Consider the following 25,593-nt stretch of genomic DNA (forward strand, 5'->3'; position numbering starts at 1 on the left):
CTCTGCCTCTCACAGTCCTTTTCAGCTGCGCACGTCAGTGCAGAGTCACAGGCCTGCCTCCTTTGGGCTACTTTGTGACCATGTTTCCTGCCTGTGGGGCAGGGTAATTTCAGGATCTAAACTGGTGAACTTGGATGTTCTCAGTCCCGAGAGGCAGTTCTTCCTCTTCTAGTTTTTTTGTTTGTTTGTTTTGTAGAAATGGGGTCATGCGATGTTGCCCAGGCTGGTCTCAAACTTCTGTGCTGAAGCTATCCTCCCACCTTGGCCTCGCAGTGTGCTGGGATTACAGGCATGAGCTACTGTGCCCTGTTAACTGTCTTACTACTATACTTTTAGAGCTGGGGTCTTGTGTGTTGCTCAGGCTGGTCTCAAACTCCTGGCCTCAAGCCATCCTCCTGCCTCAGCCTCCCTGAATGCCTCGATTATATCCTCTTCTTACCTTCTTTGCCAGAAGAGCCCCCAAAGCATGTGAGTTCTGAGTCATACAGTCTTTTAGGTGCTGAACGGGCTCTCCTGCTCTGGTCCTAGGCTCCGTATGTGGATGTGATCTGTGTGAACAGCTACTACTCTTGGTATCTCGACTACAGGCACCTGGAGTTGATTCAGCTGCAGCTGACCACCCAGTTTGAGAACTGGTGTAAGATGTTTCAGAAGCCCATTATTCAGAGCAAGTACAGAGCGGAAATGATTGCAGGGTTTCATTAGGTAAGTGCTATTGAACTTTCTGCTTATGTGTTATCTCAGGGCAGAGATGTCACTCACCTCCCCCGGCCTGCCCTACGCCCACTGCACTGTTCCCCTCACTTTAGCTTTGGGCTCACCTCCCTCTGTCCCGTCCATATTCCCTTCCTGCCAGCAGCCAGGCCTCTGCCCCACTCGCTTGGTCCTCAGAGGTGGCCTCCTTACCAGCCTTGTTTCCAGATGGCCTCCTATCACCCATGCCCAAGTGATCTTTCTAAAAAATCCAAATTTGTATTTGTTTGCTTTTGAGACTCGGTCTCTCTCTGTCACCCAGGCTGGAGTGTGGTGGTGTGATCACTGCTACTGCAACCTAAACTTCCTGGGCCCAGGTGATGCTCCCACCTCAGCCTCCTGAGTAGCAGGGATCATAGGCACATGCCAACATGCCTGGCTAATTTTTTTACTTTCATAGAGATGGGGTCTTGTTGTGTTGCCCAGGCTGGTCTTGATTCCTGGGCTCAAGTGTTCCTTCTGTCTCACCCTCACAGAGCACTGGGATTACAGGTGTGAGCCACTGTGCCCGGCCACAGATAAAAATTTGGGAGTCCTGTGATTGGCTCCCCCAGGCCCACAGGACAAAGCCATAATCCCTGGTCAGGACATTCAGTGTCCTCTGCTCTCTCCTGGATTTTCATCCTCTTCTCCCCTCACTCTCAGCCACTGATCTGTTTCCACTGCCCTCATTGCTCTCCTGCTCTTGCTTGAGCTGTTTCTTCTGCCTGGAATGCCCATGTTGGCACCATAATCACCAACTATAAGATGCTTTTTTTTTCTTTATGATTTTGGAGATAGGTTCTTGCTATGATGCCCAGGCTGGTCTCGAATTCCTGGACTCAATTGATCTTCCTGCCTTGGCCTCCCAAAGTGCTGAGGTTAGAGGTGTGATCCACTGTGCTAGCCTTTTGTTTGTTTGTTTTTCACAGGATCTTATTCTGTTGTCCAGGCTGGAGTGCAGTGGTGTCATTATAGCTCACTGCAGCCTTAAACCCCTGGGCTGAAGTGATTCCCCCACCTCAGCCTCCGGAGTAGCTCGGACGACAGACATGAACCACCATGGGCAGCCTATTTTTAGAATTTTTGGGACTGCCAGGCGCGGTGGCTCAAGCCTGTAATCCCAGCACTTTGGGAGGCCGAGACGGGTGGATCACGAGGTCAGGAGATCGAGACCATCCTGGCTAACATGGTGAAACCCCGTCTCTACTAAAAAATACAAAAAACTAGCCGGGCGAGGTGGCGGGCGCCTGTAGTCCCAGCTACTCGGGAGGCTGAGGCTGGAGAATGGCTTGAACCTGGGAGGCGGAGCTTGCAGTGAGCTGAGATCCGGTCACTGCACTCCAGCCTGGGCTACAGAGCGAGACTCCGTCTCAAAAAAAAAAAAAAAAAAAAAAAAAAAGGATTTTTGGGACCAGGCGCCATGACTCACGCCTGTAGTCCTAGCACTTTGGGAGACTGAGGTGGGCAGATCACAATGTCAGGAGTTCGAGACTGGCCTGGCTAACATGGTGAAAGCCTATCTCTACTAAAGATACAAAAAATTAGCTGGACAGAGGTTGCAGTTAGCCGAAATTGCGCGATTGCGCTCCAGCCTGGGTGACAGGGCGAGACTCCGTCTCAAAGAAAATTTTTAAAAAATTTTTCGGTAGAGATTGAGTCTTGCTCTCAGGCTGATTTTGAACTCCTGGCCTTAGTGATTCTCTCATCTCGGACTCTCAAAGTACTGGGAATACGAGCGTGAGTCACACGATGCATGACTGAAAAGATTTCTGTTCACTGGCCGAGTCTCCTCACAGCTGTCCCGCTGTGGGGAGGTTTACCCCGCCTGCTCCAGCCTGAGGGAGGCTTCCCCGAGCTCTGCCTCTGTTGTAGCCCGAACCCCCCTCTCCCAGCGTTCTCGCCAGCCACTGTCATTATTTCTTTACCTCTCTTTGACTGGACTGTGGGCTCAGGAGAGAGAAGGAGTTCTATTTATTGTTGCTTCCCAAGTACTCTGCGATGTCTGACACAGCACGTGCTAAATAATATCTATTGAGGGCATGCCGTCTGGAATATGATCTTGCTTTCATAGCATGATTTTGCTGTCAAACCATATTTTCATCTGAACACAAAGTTACATTCTGCAGAGATCGAGAGTGTTATAAATGCAGATTTTCTAATAAATTCAGACTTGGTTCTTATTGCAGAGTTTGGTTTTATGCACAGAAAAGGTGGAGTTTCTTATTTTCCAGGTATCAAGGGAATGATGATGAATACCAAGAAGGATCTTAAAGAACGTGCTTGTTTAGTTTATATATTTATTTATTCATTCATTCATTTTTGAGACAGAGTCTTGCTCTGTTGCCCAAGCTGGAGGGCAGTGGTGCAGTCTTAGCCCACTGCAACCTCTGTCTCCCAGGTTCAAGTGACTCTCATGCCTCAGCCTCCCGAGTAGCTGGGAGTGCACCACTACACCTGGCTAATTTTCGTATTTTTAGTAGAGACGGGGTTTCACCATGTTGGCCAGGCTAGTCTCAAACTCCTGACCTCAAGTGATCCACCCACCTCGGCCTCCCAAAGTGCTGGGATTACAGGTGTGAACCAGTGCGCCCGGCCTACAAGTTTATTTTAGATTTCATGGGAAGAATCAACTTAAGTACTACTTAAGAGAAGTGGAATTCTGGTTCCACCTCTCCCATTACCTTGCTGTGCAGATTTGGAAAGTTAATAATGTCTCTGGGTACTGGGTTTCTTAAAGTAGGCAACATTTACCATCCTGCATTCACAGCATCGTTATTAGGAGCAAATAAAATATTACGTGTACAACACCAACAACAAATATTTCAGTGCCCGATACTGAATGGAGAAGGCCATAGTGTGTTTGTGGTGGTTTTTATGTATTTGTGGTCAGGATGTAGCTTTGGGCTGAATGTATTTTTAGGTTCTTGCATTTGTAGGGAAAGCAGTATAGACATAGGAAGATTTGGGCTCAGACTGGGTGTGGTGCCTCATGCCTGTGATCCCAGCACTTTGGGAGGCCTAGGTGAGAGGATTTCTTGAGGCCAGGAGTTTGAGATCAACCTGGGCAACACAGCAAGACCCCATCTCTACATACACACACAGAAAAACAAAATAAGCCAGGCATAGTGTGCACACCTGTCGTCTTAGCTACTTGAAAGGCTGAGGCAGGAGAATTGCTTGAGCTCAGGAGCTGGAGGCTGCAGTGAGCTATACTTGCACAATTGTATTCCAACTTGGGTGAGAGAGCAAGACCCTGACTTGCTTTCTCAATATAGGGTGACCCCATCTCTACAAAAAGTAATTTTTTAAAATGAGCTGGACATGGCGAGGCATGCCTGTGGTCCCAGTTACTCAGGAGGCTGAGGTAAGAGGATCACTTGAACCCAGGAGGTCGAGGCTGCAGTGATCTCTGATCATGCCACTGCACTCTAGCCTGGGTGACAGAGGGAGACCCTGCCTGAAAAGAAAAAAAGATCTGGGGTTGGTGTTCCAGGTAAATACAGATTTGCCAGTAAGTAGGGGGACAGTTGGATATCACTGAAGGCGAACACTTTAGGGAAGACTTTGATCACCACTTCGATGTTACCTAGAATGATCCTCCACCCCTACCATTAGAACAGTGACCCAGTTTGGGAAGGATAGGGATGCCCACTCCCTGCCCCCCAGTTTGAGTAGTTTCTTTATACACATGCACAAAGCAGTGTTCAAAGATTCAGGCAGAGACTCATTCCTTCTGTCACTCAGGCTGGAGTGCAGTGACGCGATCTCAGCTCACTGCAACCTCCACTCCCCGCAGGGTTCAAGCAATTCTCCTGCCTCAGCCTCCTGAGTAGCAGGAATTACAGGTGTGCACCACCATGCCCAGCTAATTTTTAGTAGAGACGGTTTCGCCATGTTCAGGCTGGTCTCTGAATCACTGGATCTCTCTCTGTCTCTGGCTTGGCCTCCTTATCTCCAGGAAACATCCATGCCAACTCCAGCCTCCTGCCTTAGAACCACACTCTGTGCCTTCGATTCTGCAAGGCCACCTGGCTTTGCTGTGCTCCCTGTCCATTGGGATTAGCCATGGCACCTCTCAGAAGGTGGTGAGTTGGGGCACTCCTACAGCTCACATAATTTGCTGGTCTTCTTTCAGGGATCAATGTCCTGTGTTGTCTATTGTTCAGTATCTGAAAACCCGTGGTTCTTCCGTTTATCTGATGTTCTAGGCATTCAAGGTTGGAGTGGAACTCTGATCCCTGTTTTACTTTCATGGCTAGAAATGGAAATCTTTTTTTGATGGGGGGACAGAGTCTTGCTCTGTTGCCCAGGCTGGAGTGCAGTGGCGTGATCTCGGCTCACTGCGACCTCCACCTCCTGGGTTCAAGTGATTCACCTACCTCAGCCTCCCGAGTAGGGGGACTACAGGTGTGTGCCATCATACCTGGTTAATTTTTTGTATTTTTAGTAGAGACGGGGTTTCACCGTGTTAGCCATGATGGTCTCAATCTCCTGAACTCATAATCTGCCAGCCTCATCCTTCCAATGTGCCGGGATTACAGGTGTTAGTCACCACCGCGCCTGGCCCTTATTTTTAATATGTGATTCAGGATTGTCTTTTCCACATAGATTTCTCCAACTATTCTAGTTTTTATTCTTATTCTCTCTCTCTCTCTCTCTCTCTCTCTCTCTCTCTCTCTCTCTCTCTCTCTATTTGGGGGACATAGAGTAGCTGGGACTACAGGTGCCCGCCACCACGCCCAGCTAATTTTTTTTGTATTTTTAGTAGAGATAGAGTTTCACCATGTTAGCCAGGATGGTCTTGATCTCCTGACCTCATGATCCGCCTGCCTCGGCCTCCCAAAGTGCTGGAATTACAGGCGTGAGCCACTGTGCCTGGCCCATTCTAGAACAAATTTTTAAGTATACAACAGCTCAGATCTTGCATGATTATTTCATTTTATTGAGTTGGGGTCTTGCTCTTTACCCAGGCTGGAGTGCAGTGGTGTGATCATGGCTTACTGCAGCCTCAACCTCCCAGGCTCAAGCCTTCCTTCCCTCACAGCCTCCTGCATAGCTGAGACTACAGATGCAAGCCACCACACCCGGACTGGCTAATTTTTTTTTTTTTGGTAGAGATGGGTTCTCACTATGTTGCTCAGGTTGGTCTCTAACTCCTGGGCTCAAATGATCCTCCTGCCTTGGCCTCCCAAAGTGCTGAGATTATAGGTATGAGCCACTGCACCTAGCTTTGGGTGGTTATGTTAATAAGTGATTCAGCTGAACACAACAGCTGAATTTCAAAATTCTCATGGTCAATCCCTAAATATAACCCAAATTAATCCCATGCGACCCAGTTCCAATGTGGCATCACCTTCAAAGAAATATACCCATTAAATAAAAACCAAATGTTATCTGATGAATGAATGCTTATGGCTCTCAATTAAGATTACACGTTAGGCTGGGTGCTTACACCTGTAATCCCAGCACTTTGGGAGGCCGAGCCAGATAGATCACCTGAGGTCAGAAGTTCGAGACCAGCCTGGCCAACATGGTGAAACCCTGTTGCTACTAAAAATACCAAAAATTAGCTGGGTGTAGTGGTGGGCGCCTATAATCCCAGCTACTCAGGAGACTGAGACAAGAGAATCCCTTGAAAGTGGGAGGCGGAGGTTGCAGTGAGCCAAGATCACACCATTGCATGCCAGCCTGGGCAATAAGAGCAAAACTCCATCTCAAAAAAAAAAAAAACAAAAAAATTACATATTAGTGCTTCTTGTAGATCTTTCTCTATCCTTTGACACTTTGAATTCCTCATCTTGACAGCTGCCCAGATTCCTCCCTTCCTCCCACATCCACCAAGAATTCTGCCCCAACCCGGGCCCCAGGCATTCTCAGTGTTTCATTCCCTCTCCCAGGAAGCTGAGCTACCAAAGACTGTGCCTCCAACTCACAGATGAAAAGAAGAGACCAGGCCAGGCATAGTGGCTCACACCTGTAATCCTAGATCTCTAGGAAGTCAAGGTGGGAGGATGGCTTGAGGCCAGGAGTTCAAGACCAGCCTGGGCAACATTAGGGAGAGACCTTGTCTCTAAAAAAAAAAAAAAATTTTAAATTAGCCAGGCATGGTAGCATGTTGCTGTGGTTCCAGCTATTCAGGAGGCTGAGGCGGGAGGATCTCTTGAGCCCTGGAGGTCGAGGCTGCAGTGAGCTGTGATTGCGCCACTGCACTCCAGCATGGGGGACGGGGCCTATCAAAAAACAGAAGAAAGAAAGAGAGAAATAAAGAGAAAATAAGAGACTTCCTAAGCCTAAACTGGATTTTATTTTTAGGTTTTGTTTTTCTTTTCCTTTTCCTTTTCTTTTGAGATGGAGTGCAAAAAAAGCTCTGGTGCCTAGGCAATGGTGCTATCTCAGCTCACTGCAGCCTCTACCTTCCAGGTTCAAGCAATTCTCCTGTCTCAGCCTCCCGAGCAGCTGGGATTATAGGAGTGTGTTACCATGCTTGGCTGATATTCTATTTTTAGTAGAGACAGGGCTTTACTATATTAGCCAGGCTGGTCTCAAACTCTGGATTTCAGGTGATCCACCTGCCTCAGCCTCCCAAAATGCTGGGATTACAGATGTGAGCCACCGCACCTGGCCTGACCTGGATTTTAGAAGACATTTGTTCCTGTATTCTCTGACACCGTTCCACCTGGTTGGTAACAGTAATCCATACTTGCGCAGTGATACGAAAATCAAAGTGAGAAGACAGATCATCTCATTTAATGTGAGCTTTACATGCCCCTGAATGGTCCATAAAGCAAATGCCACTCTCTCCCGCCATTACAGAGGGAAAGCATTGTAGCTTAACAGCAGGGACTTGCCTGAAGTCCCACGGCAGAGAGATGTCAGAGCCAGACTCTAGCACGGGTCTTCTGTTGAGAAGTCACGTGTAAAACCCTGCCCCAGAAAGATCCACAGTTCATCCAGCCACGACACAGCCACCTTTATTCTACTCCATGGACATTCTGGGTATTTTTTTAGTATAAATCTGAAAGTTTCAACCAGGGGGCTGCTCCTGATGATCTCTCAACTAATGAGAACCAGATACCCAGTACTCCCCCTGCCCACCGATTCCCTGAGCCCTCTGCATCCTGGGGGGTAATTAGTGTGAATTCCAGTTTCTAGCCAATTCTGTTTTTCAATTTTTTTTTATTTTTTTTTTTTTTTGAGATGAAGTTTTCATTCTTGTTGCCCAGGCTGGAGTGCAGTGGCACTATCTCGGCTCAATGCAACCTCCGCCTCCTGGGTTCAAGTGATTCTCCTGCCTCAGCCTCTTGAGTAGCTGGGATTACAGGTGCACGCCACCACATCTGGCTAATTTTTGTGTTTTTAGTAGAGACGGGGTTTCACAATGTTGGCCAGGCTGATCTCAAACTCCTGACCTTGTGATCCGCCCACCTCAGCCTCCCAAAGTGCTGGGATTACAGGTGTGAGCCACTGTTCCCAATGTGTTTTCCAAATTTCTGAGCAATCCAGGCACCCACAATTTGGAATGAAGGGCAGATAACCTGTGTGCCTGCCTGGCTTGATCATAAACTGCAGCCCTCAGACTGCAGAAGAAGAAACTTGTAGATTTTCTGGGTCATTCTCCACCATTTAACACAAAAAGAGATGCAGGCCAGTCATGGTAACGTATGCCTGTAACACTAGCACTTTGGGAGGCTGAGGTGAGAGGACTGCTGGACACCAAGAGTTTGAGACCAACCTGGCCAACACAACGAGACTGCATATCTTGGGGGAAAAAAAAGAGAGTGAGAGAGAGATGCAGCAAAGGGTGCCCTTTTCTACACAGGGGCCTCTGTTGCCCAGGCTGGAGTGTACTGGCAAGATAGTGATCATAGTTCACTGCAGCCTCAAACTGCTGGGCTCAGGTGATCCTCCTTCCTTGGCCTCCTGAGTAGCTGAGACTACAGGTGCACACCACCACCCAGCTAATTTTTTTTTCTTTTTACGAGACAGGGTCTCAGTATATTTCCCAAGCTGGTGTTAAACTCCTGGCCTCAAGCAATCCTCCTATCTCAGCCTCCCAAAGTGCTGGAATTATAGGCATGAGCCACCATGCCTGGCCTCTCTGGTATAGTTATCTTTCTTTTTTTTTTTTTGGAGATGGAGTCTCTCTTGTCTCCAGGGCTGGAGTGCAATGACCCAGTCTCAGCTCACTGCAACCTCCGCCTGCCAGGTTCAAGTGATTCTCCTGCCTCAGCCTCCTGAGTAGCTGGGATTACAGGCACCTGCCACCAAGCCTGGCTAATTTTTTGTATTTACAGAGACGGGTTTCACCATGTTGGCCAGACTGGTCTTGAACTCCCGACCTCAGGTGATTCAACCACCTCAGCCTCCTGAAGTGCTGGGATTAGAGGCGTGAGCCACTGTGCCTGGCCCCTGGTACATTTTTCGGCAACACTTTTCTGCCTTTGAAAGGGGCTGAATGCACAGCTTCTCGCTGAAAAGCCAAGATGTAAAGGCAGTATGACAAGTGGAAATCCAATCTCCACAACTCACTGGGTAATCAGAGATAAGTTCTGGGTCTTGCTGAGTTGTTTCTCTGCCCCTAAATTGGGGGCCAGGAGAACTCCCTTGCTCAAGGCCCTACTTTGGGCTGCTGTGAGAATCCCATGTGGCCACGCAGGTGAAGGGCCATCAATGTGGCCTCTGGTTTTCCTCAGGAATTCTCCTCGTGGCAGATTCCACAGCTTCCACGGCTGCGTGTGGTGGCTTATGCCTATAATCCCAGCACTTTTGGAGGCCAAGGCAGGTGGGTCACCTGAGGTTAGCAGTATGAGACCAGCCTGGCCAATATGACGAAATCTCATCTCTACTAAAAATGCAAAAAATTAGCTGGGCATGGTGGCAGATGTCTGTAATCCCAGCTACTCAGGAGGCTGAGGCAGGAGAATCACTAGAACCCGAGAGGTGGAGTTTGCAGTGAGCCATGATCATGCCACTGCACTCCAGCCTGGGCAACAAGAGTGAAACTCTGTCTCCAAAAAAATAAATAAAATTTAAAAAACAAACACAAAAATTAGCCAGGTGTGGTCACACGCCTGTAGTCTCAGCTAATCGGAAGGCTAAGGCAGAAGAATCGCCTGAACCTGGGAGGTGGAGGTTGCAGTGAGCCGAGATCGTGTCAGTGCCCTCCAGCCTGAGCGACCGAGAGAGGCTCCGTCTGATTGTTTTTTAAAAAAAAAAAAAAAAAAAAAAAAAAAAAAAAAAAGATTCCGCAGCCTCTAGATGTCTAGATGTCAATTTGTTGTGCTCCAGACAGCCCTGGAAGACCTCCCAGGATGCGTTTAGGGTCTACCCCCCACCCCTCAACTGAGCCAGCACCCACAGGCCATGGGACCAGCTGCCATTGCTCCTACCAGCAGCTCAGGCCAAAGCCTGCAGAGACAAGCTCTTCACAACCGTCACTCCTTCCTCTGTGGGGACAGACAGGGCCTGTGAAAGACTCCAATCACTCCAGCTTCTAGTGATCCTACAAGCCTTTCTGCTATTCCCAATCTCTAAAGGAGACCTGAGAAATACAACATATGTGTTCTCTCATCCCTAGTGCCCCTACCCTGGGATGGGGTGCTAAGGGGCAGCCAGGCCCCTCAGATGTCCAACTGGGATCAAACTGGCAGAGCCCATCAACAGATGAGTGGATAAAGAAAAATGTGGTGTGTATATATTATGGAATACTACTCAGCCAAAAAAAAAAAAATGAGGCCAGGTGTGGTGGCTCACACCTGTAATCCCAGCACTTTGGGAGGCCAAGGCAGGTGGATCACTTGAGGCCAGGAGTTTGAGGCTTCAGTGAGCTATGATCACGCCATTGCACACACTTCAGCCTGGGCAACACAGTGAGACCCTGTCTCCAAAAATAAAGAAAGTGGCTTATAGCAATTTGGGGTTAAGTGTAAAGGGTCATTTTTGCATCGTAAACTTTGCTTTCCATTATGACATCCTTGAGTTCAAGGACTGTATCTCTACCTTCCCTCTCGCCCAAACTTGTTGCCTCTAACATGAAGCTGCCCCTGTTGTGTTTCATAAAAGTAGCCCAGGCTCTCCCAGCAATGCCTGTTCCCTTGCAGGTATTGTGACCTCTACACAAAGGCATGAGGCAAACAGGAGCTACTGTTTGTTACTGGGGGATCTCTGGTCTTCATAGTGCGGGAATGTCATCCCGAGGGGACAGTAGGATCTATTGCTGTCAAACCTGAGGCCCTATTTTTTTTTTTTTTTAATTCTTGCAAACTCAGGACTTTTCAGATATTTAGGGCTGATTGGAGATAGAGCACTACAATAAGACAGCTTAAATTGCAGCAAATGGGGAGAAGAGACAAAGAGAGGTACCAGCATAAAATAAAGTACATTGTCTCTTTTTGGGAAGAAAACACATGCTTCTTGGTAAGCACAGCACAATAAATGTTCTTGGAGAACAGAGAAGATCTTTGTCGGAAATGGTGTCTCATTTAGCAACATTGTTTCACTGTGTTCCTTTCAGAATGAAATTGATTCATGTTGCTTTTGTTTCAGGTTGCTTTTATTTTTTCCCTTCCTGGGAAATTTCTCTTCCATTAGGAGGCAAGCACTATTTCCTTTCACCTGTCATCACAAACCAGGACTTTTCTTCTGCAACGTGTTTATGCTCAGCTCTCACAGTCCAATTTAATGATATATATATATATTCATTTTGCCAAGTAGTGATTCAGTTAACATGGACAATATTGATGTGAAAGGGGTTAAAAATATTTTAATGATTCCCTTCATTGGAAGTGGTGTGTGTCTGTGTGTGCATTGCATTACAAAAAAACATCGTCATTTACTCACTCAGGAAGTATTTTTGCATTTTTTTCTAACTTCATTGTGCTGCTGAGGACATGTATTTGCTAGGAGGCAGTCATTGCACTGGGCGTAGCTCTAAATGAAAGGCAACACAAAAAGTAGTTAATTACGGTGGGAATGTTGAAAAGCAAAATGGTATGATAAGAGATACCCCCAAGGGCAACCTTAGAGGCTCTGTTCACTGCACCAGGAGAAAGAAGGAGAGGATTCATGATGAAAATTCATAATTCATTTTGACTTTTATCAGAAAGCTTTTTGACAAAAGAGACTGAAGTAATACGAATATCTTCTCGGACGCACTGTGTCTGCCAGGTAATAACCACTTTATTTCATTGTCTCTGTTCTGCTTCAAGCAGCCTTAGTAGCAAGGTGCAGTGGCTCATACCAGTAATCCCAGCACTTTGGGAAGCCAAGTTGGGAGGATCACTTGAGGCCAGCAGTTTGAGACCAGCCTGGGCAGCATAGCAAAACCCCATCTCTACAAAAGATTTAAAAAAAAAAAAAAAAAAAGCCAGGTGTGGTGGTGCACACCTGTAGCCACAGCTACTCAGGAGGCTAAGGCAGGAGAATCCTTTGAACCCCAAAGTTTCAGGCTGTGGTAAGCCATGATCACACCGTTATACTTCAGCCTGTGTGACAGAGCAAAACCCTGTCTCAAAACAAACAAACAAACAAACAAAAAAAGCAGACTAATTAAGGGACCTGAGTTTATAGCAATTGAGCACCTAAATTTACAATTGAGCAGCTTTCAGATAGCTGTATATCTCAAGGACTGGTCCAGTGGCTCAGGCATGTAATCCCAGTACTTTAGGAGGCCAAGCCAGGCAGATCACCTGAGGTCAGGAGCTCAAGACTAGCGGCCAACATTGTGAAACCCCGTCTCTACCAAAAATACAAAAAATAGCCGGGCATTGTGGTGGGCACCTGTAACCCCAGATACTTGGGAGGTGAGGGCAGGAGAAACACTTGAACTCAGGAGGCGGAGGTTGCAGCGAGTCCAGATCGTGCCATTGCACTTCAGCCGAGGTGACAGAGTGAGACTCCATCTCAAAAAAGTAAAACAAACAAAAAAAAGAGTCCTTTCAGCACTGAATGCTTTTGATTCTAAGTCATTTGACTGCATATACAAGGGTTTATTTCTGGACTTGATTCTATTCCACTGGTCTGTGTGTCTGTCTTCATGCCCTATCGGTTGATTTACAGCACTAGAAGGTTAGTTCCATGAGGGCAGGTGGCTTGCCTGGCTTTCCACAGCCCCACCTCTGGCACAGAGGGGCTCACTGAATTTCCAGTGATGACCAGCTGTGATAGTTTCTAGCTTTCCCTTGCACAGCCCAGATGGACTTCCCCGTCTGTCTCCAGCTTGTCCTGTGTTGGGCATACCACCTGCCCTGGGCAGTCTGTCATGCTCTTTTTCCTTAAACTTCAGAGGGGTCCTGCCTTCCCTCCAAACTCATCTCAGTGTCTGCTGGATTATTTGACCTAGCTCCGTCCTCCTTCTGTTCATAAGTGGTGCTTGTGCATCCAGCATTTGCCATTTGCTCACCCTTCTTCCAGGCATCCTCCCTGCACCTGTGTTCCTGTCCTCCTCAGACCTGTGTCCACCAGACTCTCATGGACCCCCACCTGCTTTCTGGGATTTTCCTGCTTCACTTGAGTCCTGGCATCTCAGGGGCATGTGGAAGGCTAAGCCTCAGGCTCTGTTCCAGCCTTGTTTAAGTCACATCAAAAGGCGATCCTGTTTTTTTTGCTTTTGATTTTGTTTCCATTCTCATAAATAAGGCCTCCGTAATGGCAGGGAGGAAATCCAGAGGGCAGGAACACAGCATTACATCATCACATTACCTACAGGGATGCATTTTCAAGGCCAGCAAACTCAATTAGCTTGTTGGTAATAGTGGATCCAGCACCAGGACGTGTATAGCAGAGTTCATCATGCTGAAGGACACAAAAGACAGGTGACAGTGTGGTCCACCATGCAGATCTGCCAGCAAACTAGCCCAGAGAGACAGCTCCAAATGTGATTTCCTTTCAATAATCTTGGGCTGTCATAATCTTGAGAAATAGAATGCTATTTGTTAGCTTCATCTTCGTTATTTGTTTCATCACCCATCCTGAGCAACTTTTCTTTTCTTCTGCAAATTTCCAGCTATTGCGCCAGACCCTTGTTTACTCCAGTAGAGATGGCACCATGTCCCAGAAGCCAAAGAGGAGACCCGGAGCCAGTGAAGGTGACATAATATCAGTGGCAGGAGGAAGACAAATTCCTAGGCAGCCAGAGGCAGGTCCCTGGTAAAGTCCGACCTTCAAGCCAAAGACAGCTCAAAGCCTGAAAACCTAGCTATTACAGCCCAGGGCTGGAGTGAGAACTTCCTCTATGCCTTTTTAGACAATCAAATGATGCTTTTTCCAGGCCCACCCATGGATCAATCAGCACGCACTCCCCCATTCTGAGCCCATAAAACCCCAGACTCAGCCACACACTGGGACTATCTGCCTTGGGGAAGGGGCTACACTTCGGGTTCCCCTCTCATGTTGAGAGCTGTTATGTTGCTCAATAAAACTCTTCTCCACCTTGCTCTCTCCGGTTGTCCACATAACCTTATTCTTGGTCATGGGACAAGAACCCAGAGCTTGCTAAATGGCAGGAGCGAAAAGGGCTGTAACAAGTTCCTGGCTGGCCAGCCAAGAAGTGGGTGGTGACACACTCATTTGCTGGACTACAAGGGAGGAGCCGTAAACCTTCTGGGGGCCCAGGTCTTGGGACTCCCTGATCCAGAGCTGTGACATGGTGTAACATGCACTTAGGCCTCTGTGGTTGCTGGTGTCTCTGAATTTTCAGGCACCAACATGTTCCCCTTATCCAGATGCCAGCACCCAAGGCAGAAGCCACTTGAGGCACATCTGGTCCAGTCACAGCCTTGTACAGAGCTTGTGCCTGTGCTGGTGCCTGGAGTTGCCCACCTCACCTTAGCAGGCGGTGCACTTGGCTGTGCCATGGCTGTACCCCATGCTTGCTCGCTCACACACCCCTCACCGCTCTGCACCTGGCTCACTCACAGCGTGTGTGGGATCTGGGCTGGTATTGAGAGCCGAGCACAGCCAGCTCAGCACAGCCTGCTGGGCTGAGTGGGCAGAGCCAACCCAGCGGTCATAAGCAAAGCTCAGACAGAGGTGCTGCCAGCCACAGAGGTTTCCAGCTGGCAAAGTGGCACCCAAAGAGTCCTGTCACAAAAGGGTTTATTGAGGACTTACAAATGGTGCAGTCCAGGAGTGGCAGGCTGGACAGGAGACTCCCTACCTTTTAAAAAAATGTATGCAGGTTATAACGTTTTTTCACTTGGCAACCCCCACCTAGCAACCTGTATGTAACCCAAAACAAAGGGCCTGGAGCCCCTGTAGAGCCTGCATTTCAAGGGGATGGGCCAGGGCTTCTGATGTCCTTCACAGATAAGGAGTGAATCTTCAGGTTGGCCACTTCTGGATTCCTTAGCTTGGAACTTTGAACACACATTTCCTTAGACCATAGTGTTATTTTCAGGCTTAAGTTATTGCTATCAAGTGTGTCTTCCATACACTAGCATTGAGACCTAGAGAGGTTAGAACACTTACCTATTTACATTTAGCAAGTGGCCTTTTCTCAGTCACTGTTTAGTCATTGTTCAGGGTGTCAGATCATCAGCTGCGCTAATGTTTTGGGTAAGTTAGAGCAGGCAGAAAATCTCTGTTGAGAATCAATGGGGAAGAAGGACAGTCAGGGTTACGAAGAAGTCAAAATAACTTACTATTTTAACCACAGTGTCCTGAGAGCAGGGAATGTTTTAGTTCAACGGTTCTTAGTTTTTATTTATTTATTTATTTATTTTTGGAGACAGCGTCTAGCTCTGTCACACAGGCTGGAGTGCAATGGTGCAATTTCGGCTCACTGCGACCTCTGTCTCCCGAGTTCAAGTGATTCTCCTGCCTCAGCCTCCCAAGTAGCTGGGAATGCAGACACATGCCACCACGCCTGGCTAATTTTTGTATTTTTAATAGACACGGGGTTTCACCATGTTGGTCAGGTTGGTCTCGAACTTCTGACCTCGTGATCTGCGGTCTCCCAAAGTGCTGGGTTTACAGGCATGAGCCACCGTGCCCGGTCAGTTCAACAGTTCTTAGAATTAAACTTGTCCGACCTTGTAATTTTACAGATGAGAAAACCAAGAACCATAGAAAGTTAAATCATGTCTGCCAGGCGGCCATGGCTCATTAGCACACGTGCAGAGTGACTATAAATAACCCACAGTCCACTTACGGAAAAGCTGGTCTTGCAGAATCTCTTCAGAGTGTGCTTTATCACCTAGAGATGAGGTGGATTTCAAAGCAGCACACAGTGGGCCTTCAGGTGCTGTCAATCTTGTGTTGATGGGGTATTTGCTTTTGTCTGTAAACTAAACAAGCCCTTCAGAATCGCAGTTAGCTTTCCATTTTCAATAAGGAGTTCCTTGTTCATAGTGCTAAGAGAAGTGTTAGTTATACTGCTAAACATGAAAACTGTCAAACTAGAGGCATTCAAATTCTTTTGCAGGAAGGTTATGTGAACCTGAAAATGTGAGGCAGGTCTCAGTTAATTGAGAAAGTTGATTTTGCCAGGGTTGAGAGTGCACACCCGTGACCCAGCCTCAGGAGGTCCCGACGACATGTGCCCAAGGTGGTCAGGGTACAGCTTGATTTCACACATTTTAGGGAGACATGAGACATCAATCAATATGTGTAAGATGTACATTAGTTCAGTCCAGAAAGGTGGGACGGCTGGAGGCAAAGGCCAGGCGACTCGGGTCATAGGTAGGTAAGAGAAAAATGGTTGTATTTTTTTTTGAGTTCCTGATGAGCCTTTGTTTCAAATGAGGCAATCAGATATGCTTCTATCTCAGTGAGCAGAGGACTGACTTTGGATAGAATGGGAGGCAGGTTTGCCCTAAGCAGTTTCCAGCTTGACTTTTCCCTTTAGCTTAGTGATTTGGGGCCCCCAGATTTATTTTCCTTTCACAGTTACATCATACTTCTCTCAAAGTAACCTCTGTTTTCCAGGCCTCTTTAGCCGTAGATGCATTTTTTCATCTCCTCCCTTTTCAGGAACAAAAAGAGGAATCCTGTGTACAGAGGCCCTTATATCTTGGATACCAACAATCCCTGTTTCTATGCAGAACACACTTAGAAAGCATGTGGATTCTGGCATGTGTTCTACATGGCTCATTAATCATGCATTTTCTTTTTTTTGGTCACAATTCATTTTTATTAATAGAAAATAAACACTTATTCCAGTTTCAAAGTTGTTATACTTGAAGTTGCTAATTTTAAAAAATGAATTTTAAATAATCACTTAATCCTGCTTTGACTAAGACAATGAAACGTGGCTTTAAAAAAAACTATTCAGCACCATTTGCTCATAGAGCTTTCAGAGTTTGTTCTTAAAGTTTCTGGAACTTTCCTGTCTGTAAAGTATAGGAATTACTGAGCTCCATTGGAAAGCCTCTCTGGGACAGGCAATGGGGAGTTAAGCAGTCATCATAAAGGAATCAGTGTACATTCAGCATGGTGACTTGGACTACACAACAATCCCTTCCCCTCTATAGTAGCTCAGGAGAAACATGCTTCTAAGCACTGAGGTATGAGGAGTCTCAGACTGTTATTTGCTGTTAGAATTGATCTTCCCAGCTAATAACAGTAAATATCTGGCACAGATGCTATTGGTCCTTAAAGTCCTGTGATTTTAGGAAGTAGTTTGGATTTAGTTCAATTTATTCAGAAATCAAACATGTTTAATTAGCTTCACTACTTTGGCAGAGTAAGGATATGCTGGTTTAGTGTCTTTATAAAATATACATAATGTATAGGTAAATCATAGTCTTAAATCAAATACCTAGAATACTATATTATTTAAACCAATATCTATTTTAAGAAAATGTTTATAACTAAAAACAGCTGATGAAACTAAATCCAAAGGTATGACAAAGAGGACTCAGCTCTGTGTTGCTTAGAGAACTTTTAAAAGGCATGTGCCCATAAAGTCATTGAAGGAGAGGGAAGTAGGCCCCCTTCGCCTCCTCCTTACTATAGAATTCCTGTTGGGGCTGGGCCAGAAATGAGCACTTCTAAATATTTCAGAGAAATCCAAAGCGTTAAAAAGTATTTTATGCAAGAGAACGTCTTTCTTCATCAGTGAATAGTAATGCTCATCAGAATTTCCTAATAACACAAAAACAAAGCCAAGATACATTTGATCAGATGTCAAAGTAATGGGAGGTGGACTATTATGTCAACCTTAGTCAGAGCTCCTGCTGGCTTCTTCTTATACACTGTTCACCAATTTGAGTAGTGGACTTTATGTGAGAGAATAATGTTTGATGGCCAGGACCTCACCTGGGCATTTCTTCCTAAGTGGAATACACAACAGATAAGGGAGTAGGGGAGGTAATACAGGGAAGCTACTCTTTCCAGCTCACAAGGAGTTGATGAAGCCCATATATGCATTCAAGAAGCCCATGGGATCCTCTAGCTGTGGATAGTGGCTAATGTGGTCATCCAGAATGGACACTGTGGACCGCGGCAGCGTTTTCCTGTACAGCTCCAAAAACTCTGGCTAGGGATTTACAGGATCCAATGGCCCATAGATAAAATGAATGGGGACAGTTACAGAGGCAAGAGCTCCCACCCAGTGCCTTCTGAACTTCTTCCGCTGATTGATGTACTGTAAGAGACTGTCAATGACCTAGTTCCCATTATTGTTGTGGATCCCTGCCCACATGTCCCACAGCTCACTCTCAGAGGGCCGAGTATACGGTCCAAAGACTGGGGTGAGACCTCGAGAGAACATGAAGAAGTTCATCAGTCGTGTGAGGATGGGTGACAGCACACCTCCGTCTTTGAGTAGCTTTTGGAGAAGGAGTGGACGGTGAGTCTCAGGAAAGATACCTCCATTTGGCAGACAGAGACTCTTTATGGTAAGCCGACCAGATCGATTCTGCTTGTACCTGTAGAGAAGCTCCTGAGCAACTGTATCTCCATAGTCATGAGAAAGAAGGTTGATCCTGCGGTTCTGGAGCCCCAGATGCCGCAAAAGTGCTTCCACGATGCTGGCCTGCTCAAATATGGAATAGTGATGTGGTCTCGGTTTGTCACCGAAGCCAAAGCCTAAGAAATCAAGGGCAATCACCCTAATGAAACCTCAAGGTCAGACCTTCCCAAATCTTGTACCAATCGTAGCTGGATGTTGGAAAACCGTGTAAAAGCACAACTATCTCTGGACTTCCAATCACACCCACAGAGTCTTGGTAGAAGATACGCAGTACCTTGTAAGTGAAAAACTTGCCTGAAGACTTCCATGAGTGAAGGGCAGGGGAGAGCTGAGGGAGTGGGATGTGCAGGTACGCAGCAAGCAGGGGCACGGCCAACAGCCCCACCTGGACCCACCACTCCCTCATCCTGCCCCCCAGGACTGGTGTGGCCCACGCACACGAGCTACACCCACCAAGGAGCGCTAGTCCCACTCCTGAAGTGGGCTGCGAGGGTGCACGGGGAGATCACTCCTTCCCTGCCTGCCTCTTACCTGATTCAGGTAAGACCTGGGCTACAGGACTCCATGTTTGGGAGAACCTGTTGCCTGCATTTTCTCAAGAAGGATTCTAAAGAGCTTCAATTTGCTGGGAAGCTTTCTCCTCAGGTGGACTAGCAAGTGCAGAGTCTTGCAGTTCTTTCATCTATTTATAGCTCAGAGAAGCCACCCAGATGCAGATGTGTGATTCCAAAGCAGAAATCACTCAAATTCATGAAGATTCTCCCTCTGCCCTTATAGTGGAGGCACATCGTTAAAAGCACTTTGTTGAAGCTATGCTAAAGTGTTGGACATTTCAGTGGATAAACAAAACAATATAAACAGTCGAGATGGTTTTCTAGTTACGGGACTCGGAATACTCTACTTAAATTTAGCAGGGTTTAGGTATATGTGGATGTTGTCACTTCCTTCCTCCTCCCTCCCTTCCTTCCTCATTTTCTCTGTCTGTATCTCTGTAATGAGGCCATGCATGTTACTGGGAAATATAGTAGATTTGGAGACAGGCGTGGGTTCCCATCCAAGGTCCAACACTCACAATTGAGTGATCCCATACACATTATGTGAGTGTTCTAGCTCTTAGTAATTGAAGGATAACAACAAAGTAGAGAAAAATTGTCTAAGATTATATATAAATGGATTAAATTGTATATAAATTATATAAGATTATATATAAATGGATGAATGGCTAGATCGGTGGATAAATGGATGGATAAATGGATGGATGGATAGATGGATGAATGAATAGACGGATGAATGAATAGGTAGCTAGATGGATAGTTGGATGGATGAATGCATAAATGGATGGATGAATGGATAGATGATATACAGATATGTAGATGGATAAATGGATGGATGGATGGATAGATAGATGATACATAGATGAATAGAGTCTGCAGGACAATGCATAATAGGTCAAAGACTTTTTTCGTTCTTTTTTGTTTTTTCTTTTTTAGCGATGAAGTCTCACTCTGTCACCCAAGCTGGAGTGCACTGGTGTGATCATAGCTCATTGCAGCCTGGAACTCTTGGGCTCAAGCAGGTATTTGTCATCATGCTTAGATTTTTTTTAAAAAAATTTTGTAGAGATAGGGTCTTGCCGTGCTGCCCAGGCTGGTCTCAAACTTCTGGCCTCCAGTGATCCTCACGCTTTGGTCTCTCAAAGTGCTAGGATTACAGACATGAGCCACTATTCTTTATTCAGTAAAAGTCTATTTCACTGAGCACATTCTTTGGCCATCCCACTTGTAAATGCTAAGGATATAACACTGAATAAAACCGACAAACCCCTGCAGTTGTAGAACTGATATTCTACTGAAGGAGCCAAACATGAATCATAATATATAGAAGGCAACACCTGCCATAGAAGGAAATAAGACAGGGAAGTAGGGCAAGAAATGTGACTGGGGTAGAGGTGTTTCAGATTTTAAATGGGTCATCAGGGAAGAACCTATGCAGAGGATGGCATTTGAATAGGGACCTTGAGTGGTGCTGGAGACTGCAGCAGAGGTCCAGGGAAGAAGTATCACTATTGAAGTAGGCCCTGCCAGAGGCCTACTGCAATACACTGCAATAATTCCCATGTAAAGAGAAGCTGTTCTGCCTTCCTGTGAATGAGATGAAGTTACAAAGCAGGTGCAGTTCTTTATACCAATCCTTTTCCCACTTATCTTCCTCAGATGTTGGAGCACAGGGGATGAGTTGACCCAGCTGCTGTGCTCAGAAATCTACCAATCACCATGTTTCCATGGAGGCCAAGCTTTCCCGACTGCTCCCAGGCAGTGATTGAGCATGGCAGGATTCTCAGGCAAGCCCACTCCTGGGAAATGCATCACTCCTGTCATGGGCTCCCCATTAGCTTTGCAGAAACTTCTGCAGAACCTCATGTGAAGTCTTGCCCCGCACTGTGTTCCCATCTTTCCCTTCTCCACTGGTGCTAGACTTGCACTGAGGTCTGATGACTCTCCTGGACTTTGCTGGCTCCCTTCCCATTTTCTCTTGCAGAATTTTCCTTAATAAATTACTTACACTCTTATTAGAGTTTTCTCAAATAAATCCAGACTTAGCATCTGCTTGGAATACCAGGACTGACACAGGCACCATTGAGGAACTGTAGGTGCCCAGCTAATGGCCAGCACTAACTGTGGGACCTTTGAGTAAGGCCAGCTTGGACCTTCTTGTGCAATTGATATGCCCATAAATTACAATCATGTGAGATATTGAAGCCGTTGTGAACTATTGGTAGAAATGTAACACGGTACAGCCATTGTGGAAAACAGTGTGGTGGTTCCTCGAAACATTAGAAGTACAATTGGCCAGGCACGGTGGCTCATGCCTGTAATCCCAGCATTTTGAGAGGCTGAGGTGGGCGGATCACCTGAGGTCAGGAGTTCAAGACCAGCCTGGCCAACATGGTGAAACCCTGTCTCTACTAAAAAATACAAAAATTAGCTGGGCGTAGTGGCAGGTGCCTGTGATCCCAGCTACTGAGGAGGCTGAGGCAGGAGAATCGCTTGAACCTGGGAGACGGAGGTTGCAGTGAGCCGAGATCACGCCACTGCACTCCAACCTGGGCCACAGAGAGAGACTCCATCAAAAAAAAATAAATAAATAAATAAGAATTACCATATGATGCAGCAATTCTACTTCTGGTTATATACCCAAAAGAATTGAAAGCAGGGACTCAGAGATCCTTGTGCAGCCACATTCAGAGTGGAATTATTTACAATGGCTAATACATGGAAACAACCCAAGTATTCATTGCACATGAATGAATAAACACAATGTTCATTTAACACAATGAAATACCATTCAGCTTTAAAAATAAGGAAAATTCTGACACAGGCTATATAACCTGGATGAAACTTAAGGACATCATGCTAAGTGAAATAAGCCAGCCCCTAAAAGGCAAATACTGTATAATTCCATTTATATGAGGTACTTAGAGTAGTCGCAATCATATAGACAGAGAGTTGATTGGCAATTTCCAGGGACAGGGGAGACAGGAAAATGGGGACTTCTTGTTTAATGTATATAAAATTTAAGTTTCTAAGGATGAAAAGAATTGTGGAAGTGGGCGGTAATAAAGGTTGTACATTATAAGTGTATTTAATACTACCAAAATGTACACTTAAGAACGGGTGAGTTACTCTGTTTTGCCATGCTGTAAAGGAATACCTGAGGCCGGTAACTTACAAAGAAAAGAGGCTCACACCTGTAATCCCAGTGCTTTGGGAGACTGGGGCTGGAGGATTGCTTGAGCTCATGAGTTTGAGACCAGCCTGGCAACATGGTGAAACCCTGTCTCTTCAAGAAATACAAATATTAGCCAGGTGTGGTGGTGCATGCCTGTAGTCCCAGCTACCTGGGAGGCTGAGGTGGGAGGATGGCTTGAACCCGGGAGTTTGAGGCTGCAGTGAGCTATAATCACACCACTGCAGCACTCTATCGTGGGTGATAGAGCCAGGCCTTGTCTTCAAAAAAAAAAAAAAAAAAGAGGTTTATTTGGCTCAAGGTTCTACAGGTTGTACATGCAGATTGTACATGCATGACACTAGCATCTGCTAGGCTTCTGGTGAGGCCTCAGGAAACCTACTCATGGTAGAAGGTGAAAAGAGAACAGGCAGGCACATCACATGGAGAGGGACGGAGAGAGAGGGAGGAAGAGAGAGAGAAAGAGAGAGAGAGACAAGGAGGTGCCACCTCCTTGAAACACCCAGCTCTTGTGTGAACTAACAGAATGAGAACTCTCTCATCACCATGGGGAGGGCACCAAGCCATTCACAAGGGATCCACCCACATGACCCAAACACCTCCTGCCAGACCTCACTTCCAACAATGGGGATCACATTTCACCATGAAATTGGAGGAGACACACATCCAAATCCTGTTAGATGGTAAATTTTATATTGTATTCTAGCACAATTTTTAAAAAGAAAAAAAAATTATAGCCAGATGAATGAGCCCAGGAAAAATCAGTAAAGTAAACTTGCACCCAATGCATAGAAGTGTAATTGTTTTAAAGCACTAATGTTTGGGTGGCTTGTTATATGACAAAGGCTAGGGACACAACACCAGAGGAAGACTTAGAGGATCCAGGAAAAAAGGAATAAACTAGCAGCTGAGGCAGAAGTTGCAGTGAACTGAGAGTGCATTCCAGTCTGAGAGACAGAGGGAGACTCACTACAAAAATAATAATAATAATAATAATAATAATAAACGAGCTTATGGTTCTGCAGGCTGGCTCAGGTATAAAGGGAAGATATGACCAACCTAGCACGTGCTGAGGATCCCTGCCTGGGTTCTGAGCTGAGCAAGCGTTCCTGGGCCAGACTGTCTTTCCATAACCCACTCCTGTCGACCTGATTGTTTAGTATAGTGTCATCCTATGCCTGCGTTCACACTTTGATTTAGGCCTCAGTATGTCCCACCATTGGATCCTGGTCCTGCCTCTAACTGGGCCATTTAATGTCCACCCATTCCTGCCTTACCAATGTATATTCAGACTTGGGCTTTTTAATTACATATTCAGCTGGGCACAGTGGCTCACACCTGTAATCCCAACACTTCGGGAGGCCTAGGCAGGAGGATTGCCTGAGGCCAGGAGTTTGAGACCAGCTGGGGCAACATAGTAAGATCCCCAGGTCTACAAAAAATAAAAGTACTAGCTGGGTGTGGTGGTACATGCCTGTATTCACAGTTACGTGGGAGGGTGAGGCTGGAGGATGGCTTGAGCCCAGGAATTCCAGGCTATAGTGAGCCAGCAGTGAGCCATGCAGCCTGGAACTCCTGGGCTCAAACCATCCTCCAGCCTCACTCAGCCTCCCAAGTAGCACTTGTACCACTGTGCACCAGCCTGGGCAACAGAGGAAGGCCCTGTCTCAAAAAATAAAATAAAATAAAATTAAAATATTAAGTATTCACCCTCCTGCAACATCTTTTGCTGTTCCCTGCTGATCTCCTAAATCTGACCTGGCTCACCACCTCCTCATTCTGGTCCTAGGTTTCACCTTCTTACTCCACCCCTATCAGGTGCCTCAGCAAACCTGGCATCAAGAAGTTGTCATCACAGCTGAACCTTAGGGCTGGAACCCAGCCTCGGTTGTCTTTCATTGTTTCCTTCTCAACACTGCACTCTATTCTGCCACCTGAAGCCTGTCTTCTCCGTCTCCTTCTTCTTCTTTTTTTTTTTCAGATGAAGTTTTTGCTCGGTTGCCCAGGCTGGAATGCAATGGCATTATCTCAGCTCACTGCAACCTCCCCACCTCCTGGGTTCAAGCAATTCTCATGCCTCAGCCTCCTAAGTAGCTGGGATTACAGGCACCTGCCACCACGTCTCCCTAATTTTTTCTGTATTTTCAGTAGAGACAAGGTTTCATCATGTTGGCCAGGCTGCGCTCGAACTCTTGACCTCAGGTGATCCACCCACCTCGGCCTCCCACAGTGCTAGGATTACAGACATGAGCCACTTTGCCCAGTCCTGAAGGCTGTCTTCTAAGGCCCTCCTGAATCCCGCACTGTTTGTCCCTGTGTTCTCACAGCTAACCTGCTTTCCAGCACATCAAGATGTCACTTACTGAGAATTTCAGCTTCTGCCAGTCAGTGCCAGGCAGCCTGATGCAGGCACCTCTCTCCGCCTGACCCTACAGAAGGGCAGCACTTCCGACGCCAGTGGCTGCTTCCTCCAAAGGGTTACTCAGGACTTTCCTGGCAAGGGCGGATGATTACGCCTGCCACAAAATTTATTGACTTGCGAATCCTTGATGGAGGGCTTGCACCTGAAACTGTTGTCAAGTAGCAAGAATGCACTTGATTCATGGAGAGAGGTTTTTTTTTTTTTTTTTTTTTTTTGAGACGGAGTCTTGCTCTGTCGCCCAGGCTGGAGTGCAGTGGCCGGATCTCGGCTCACTGCAAGCTCTGCCTCCCGGGTTCACGCCATTCTCCTGCCTCAGCCTCCCGAGTAGCTGGGACTACAGGCACCCGCCACCTCGCCCGGCTAGTTTTTTATATTTTTTAGTAGAGACGGGGTTTCACCGTGTTAGCCAGGATGGTCTCGATCTCCTGACCTCGTGATCCACCCGACTCGGCCTCCCAAAGTGCTGGGATTACAGGCTTGAGCCACCACGCCCGGCCTGGAGAGAGGTATTTTTTATTTGGGAAAAAAAGTAAATCCCTTTTCTGCACTCCAGTAAATGAAAAAATCCATACTATTAAATAGCACTAAGAAAAACTAGCTCTTAGAGGACTAACGAATACTTTCTTTTTTTTTTTTTTTTTTTTTTTTTTGAGACGGAGTCTCGCTCTATCGCCCAGGCTGGAGTGCAGTGGCCAGATCTCAGCTCACTGCAAGCTCCGCCTCCCGGGTTCACGCCATTCTCCTGCCTCAGCCTCCCGAGTAGCTGGGACTACAGGCG

The 25,593-nt window shown here is 46.6% G+C and overlaps 1 protein-coding gene and 1 pseudogene across 15 annotated transcripts in view; one reads left to right on the top strand and one right to left on the bottom strand.

The window, feature by feature from the left end:
- Positions 1 to 25,593, top strand: part of LOC103247280 (beta-glucuronidase-like) — a 38,393-nt gene that overhangs the window by 5,354 nt on the left and 7,446 nt on the right. For 3 of the 15 annotated variants that reach the window (XR_012092270.1, XR_012092274.1, XR_012092266.1), the window contains exons 3-5: positions 529 to 705; positions 20,137 to 20,222; positions 20,860 to 22,683. Coding sequence is in view for 4 of the 15 variants with exons in the window: in XM_073014057.1 (XP_072870158.1) it covers positions 529 to 705 (177 nt within the window). In the remaining 11 variants the exon portion in view is untranslated. Of the gene's footprint in view, positions 1 to 528; positions 706 to 7,295; positions 10,499 to 11,280; positions 11,574 to 11,836; positions 11,902 to 13,738; positions 14,173 to 20,136; positions 20,223 to 20,859; positions 22,684 to 25,593 lie in introns of those variants that run through there. The other 12 variants (XR_012092272.1, XR_012092275.1, XR_012092269.1 and 9 more) reach the window with 9 other exon arrangements.
- LOC140711151 (mesoderm-specific transcript homolog protein pseudogene) lies at positions 18,003 to 20,125 on the bottom strand (annotated as a pseudogene).

This window comes from Chlorocebus sabaeus, unplaced genomic scaffold (assembly GCF_047675955.1).
Source record: "Chlorocebus sabaeus isolate Y175 unplaced genomic scaffold, mChlSab1.0.hap1 unalloc_scaffold_235, whole genome shotgun sequence".
Taxonomy (NCBI): domain Eukaryota; kingdom Metazoa; phylum Chordata; class Mammalia; order Primates; family Cercopithecidae; genus Chlorocebus; species Chlorocebus sabaeus.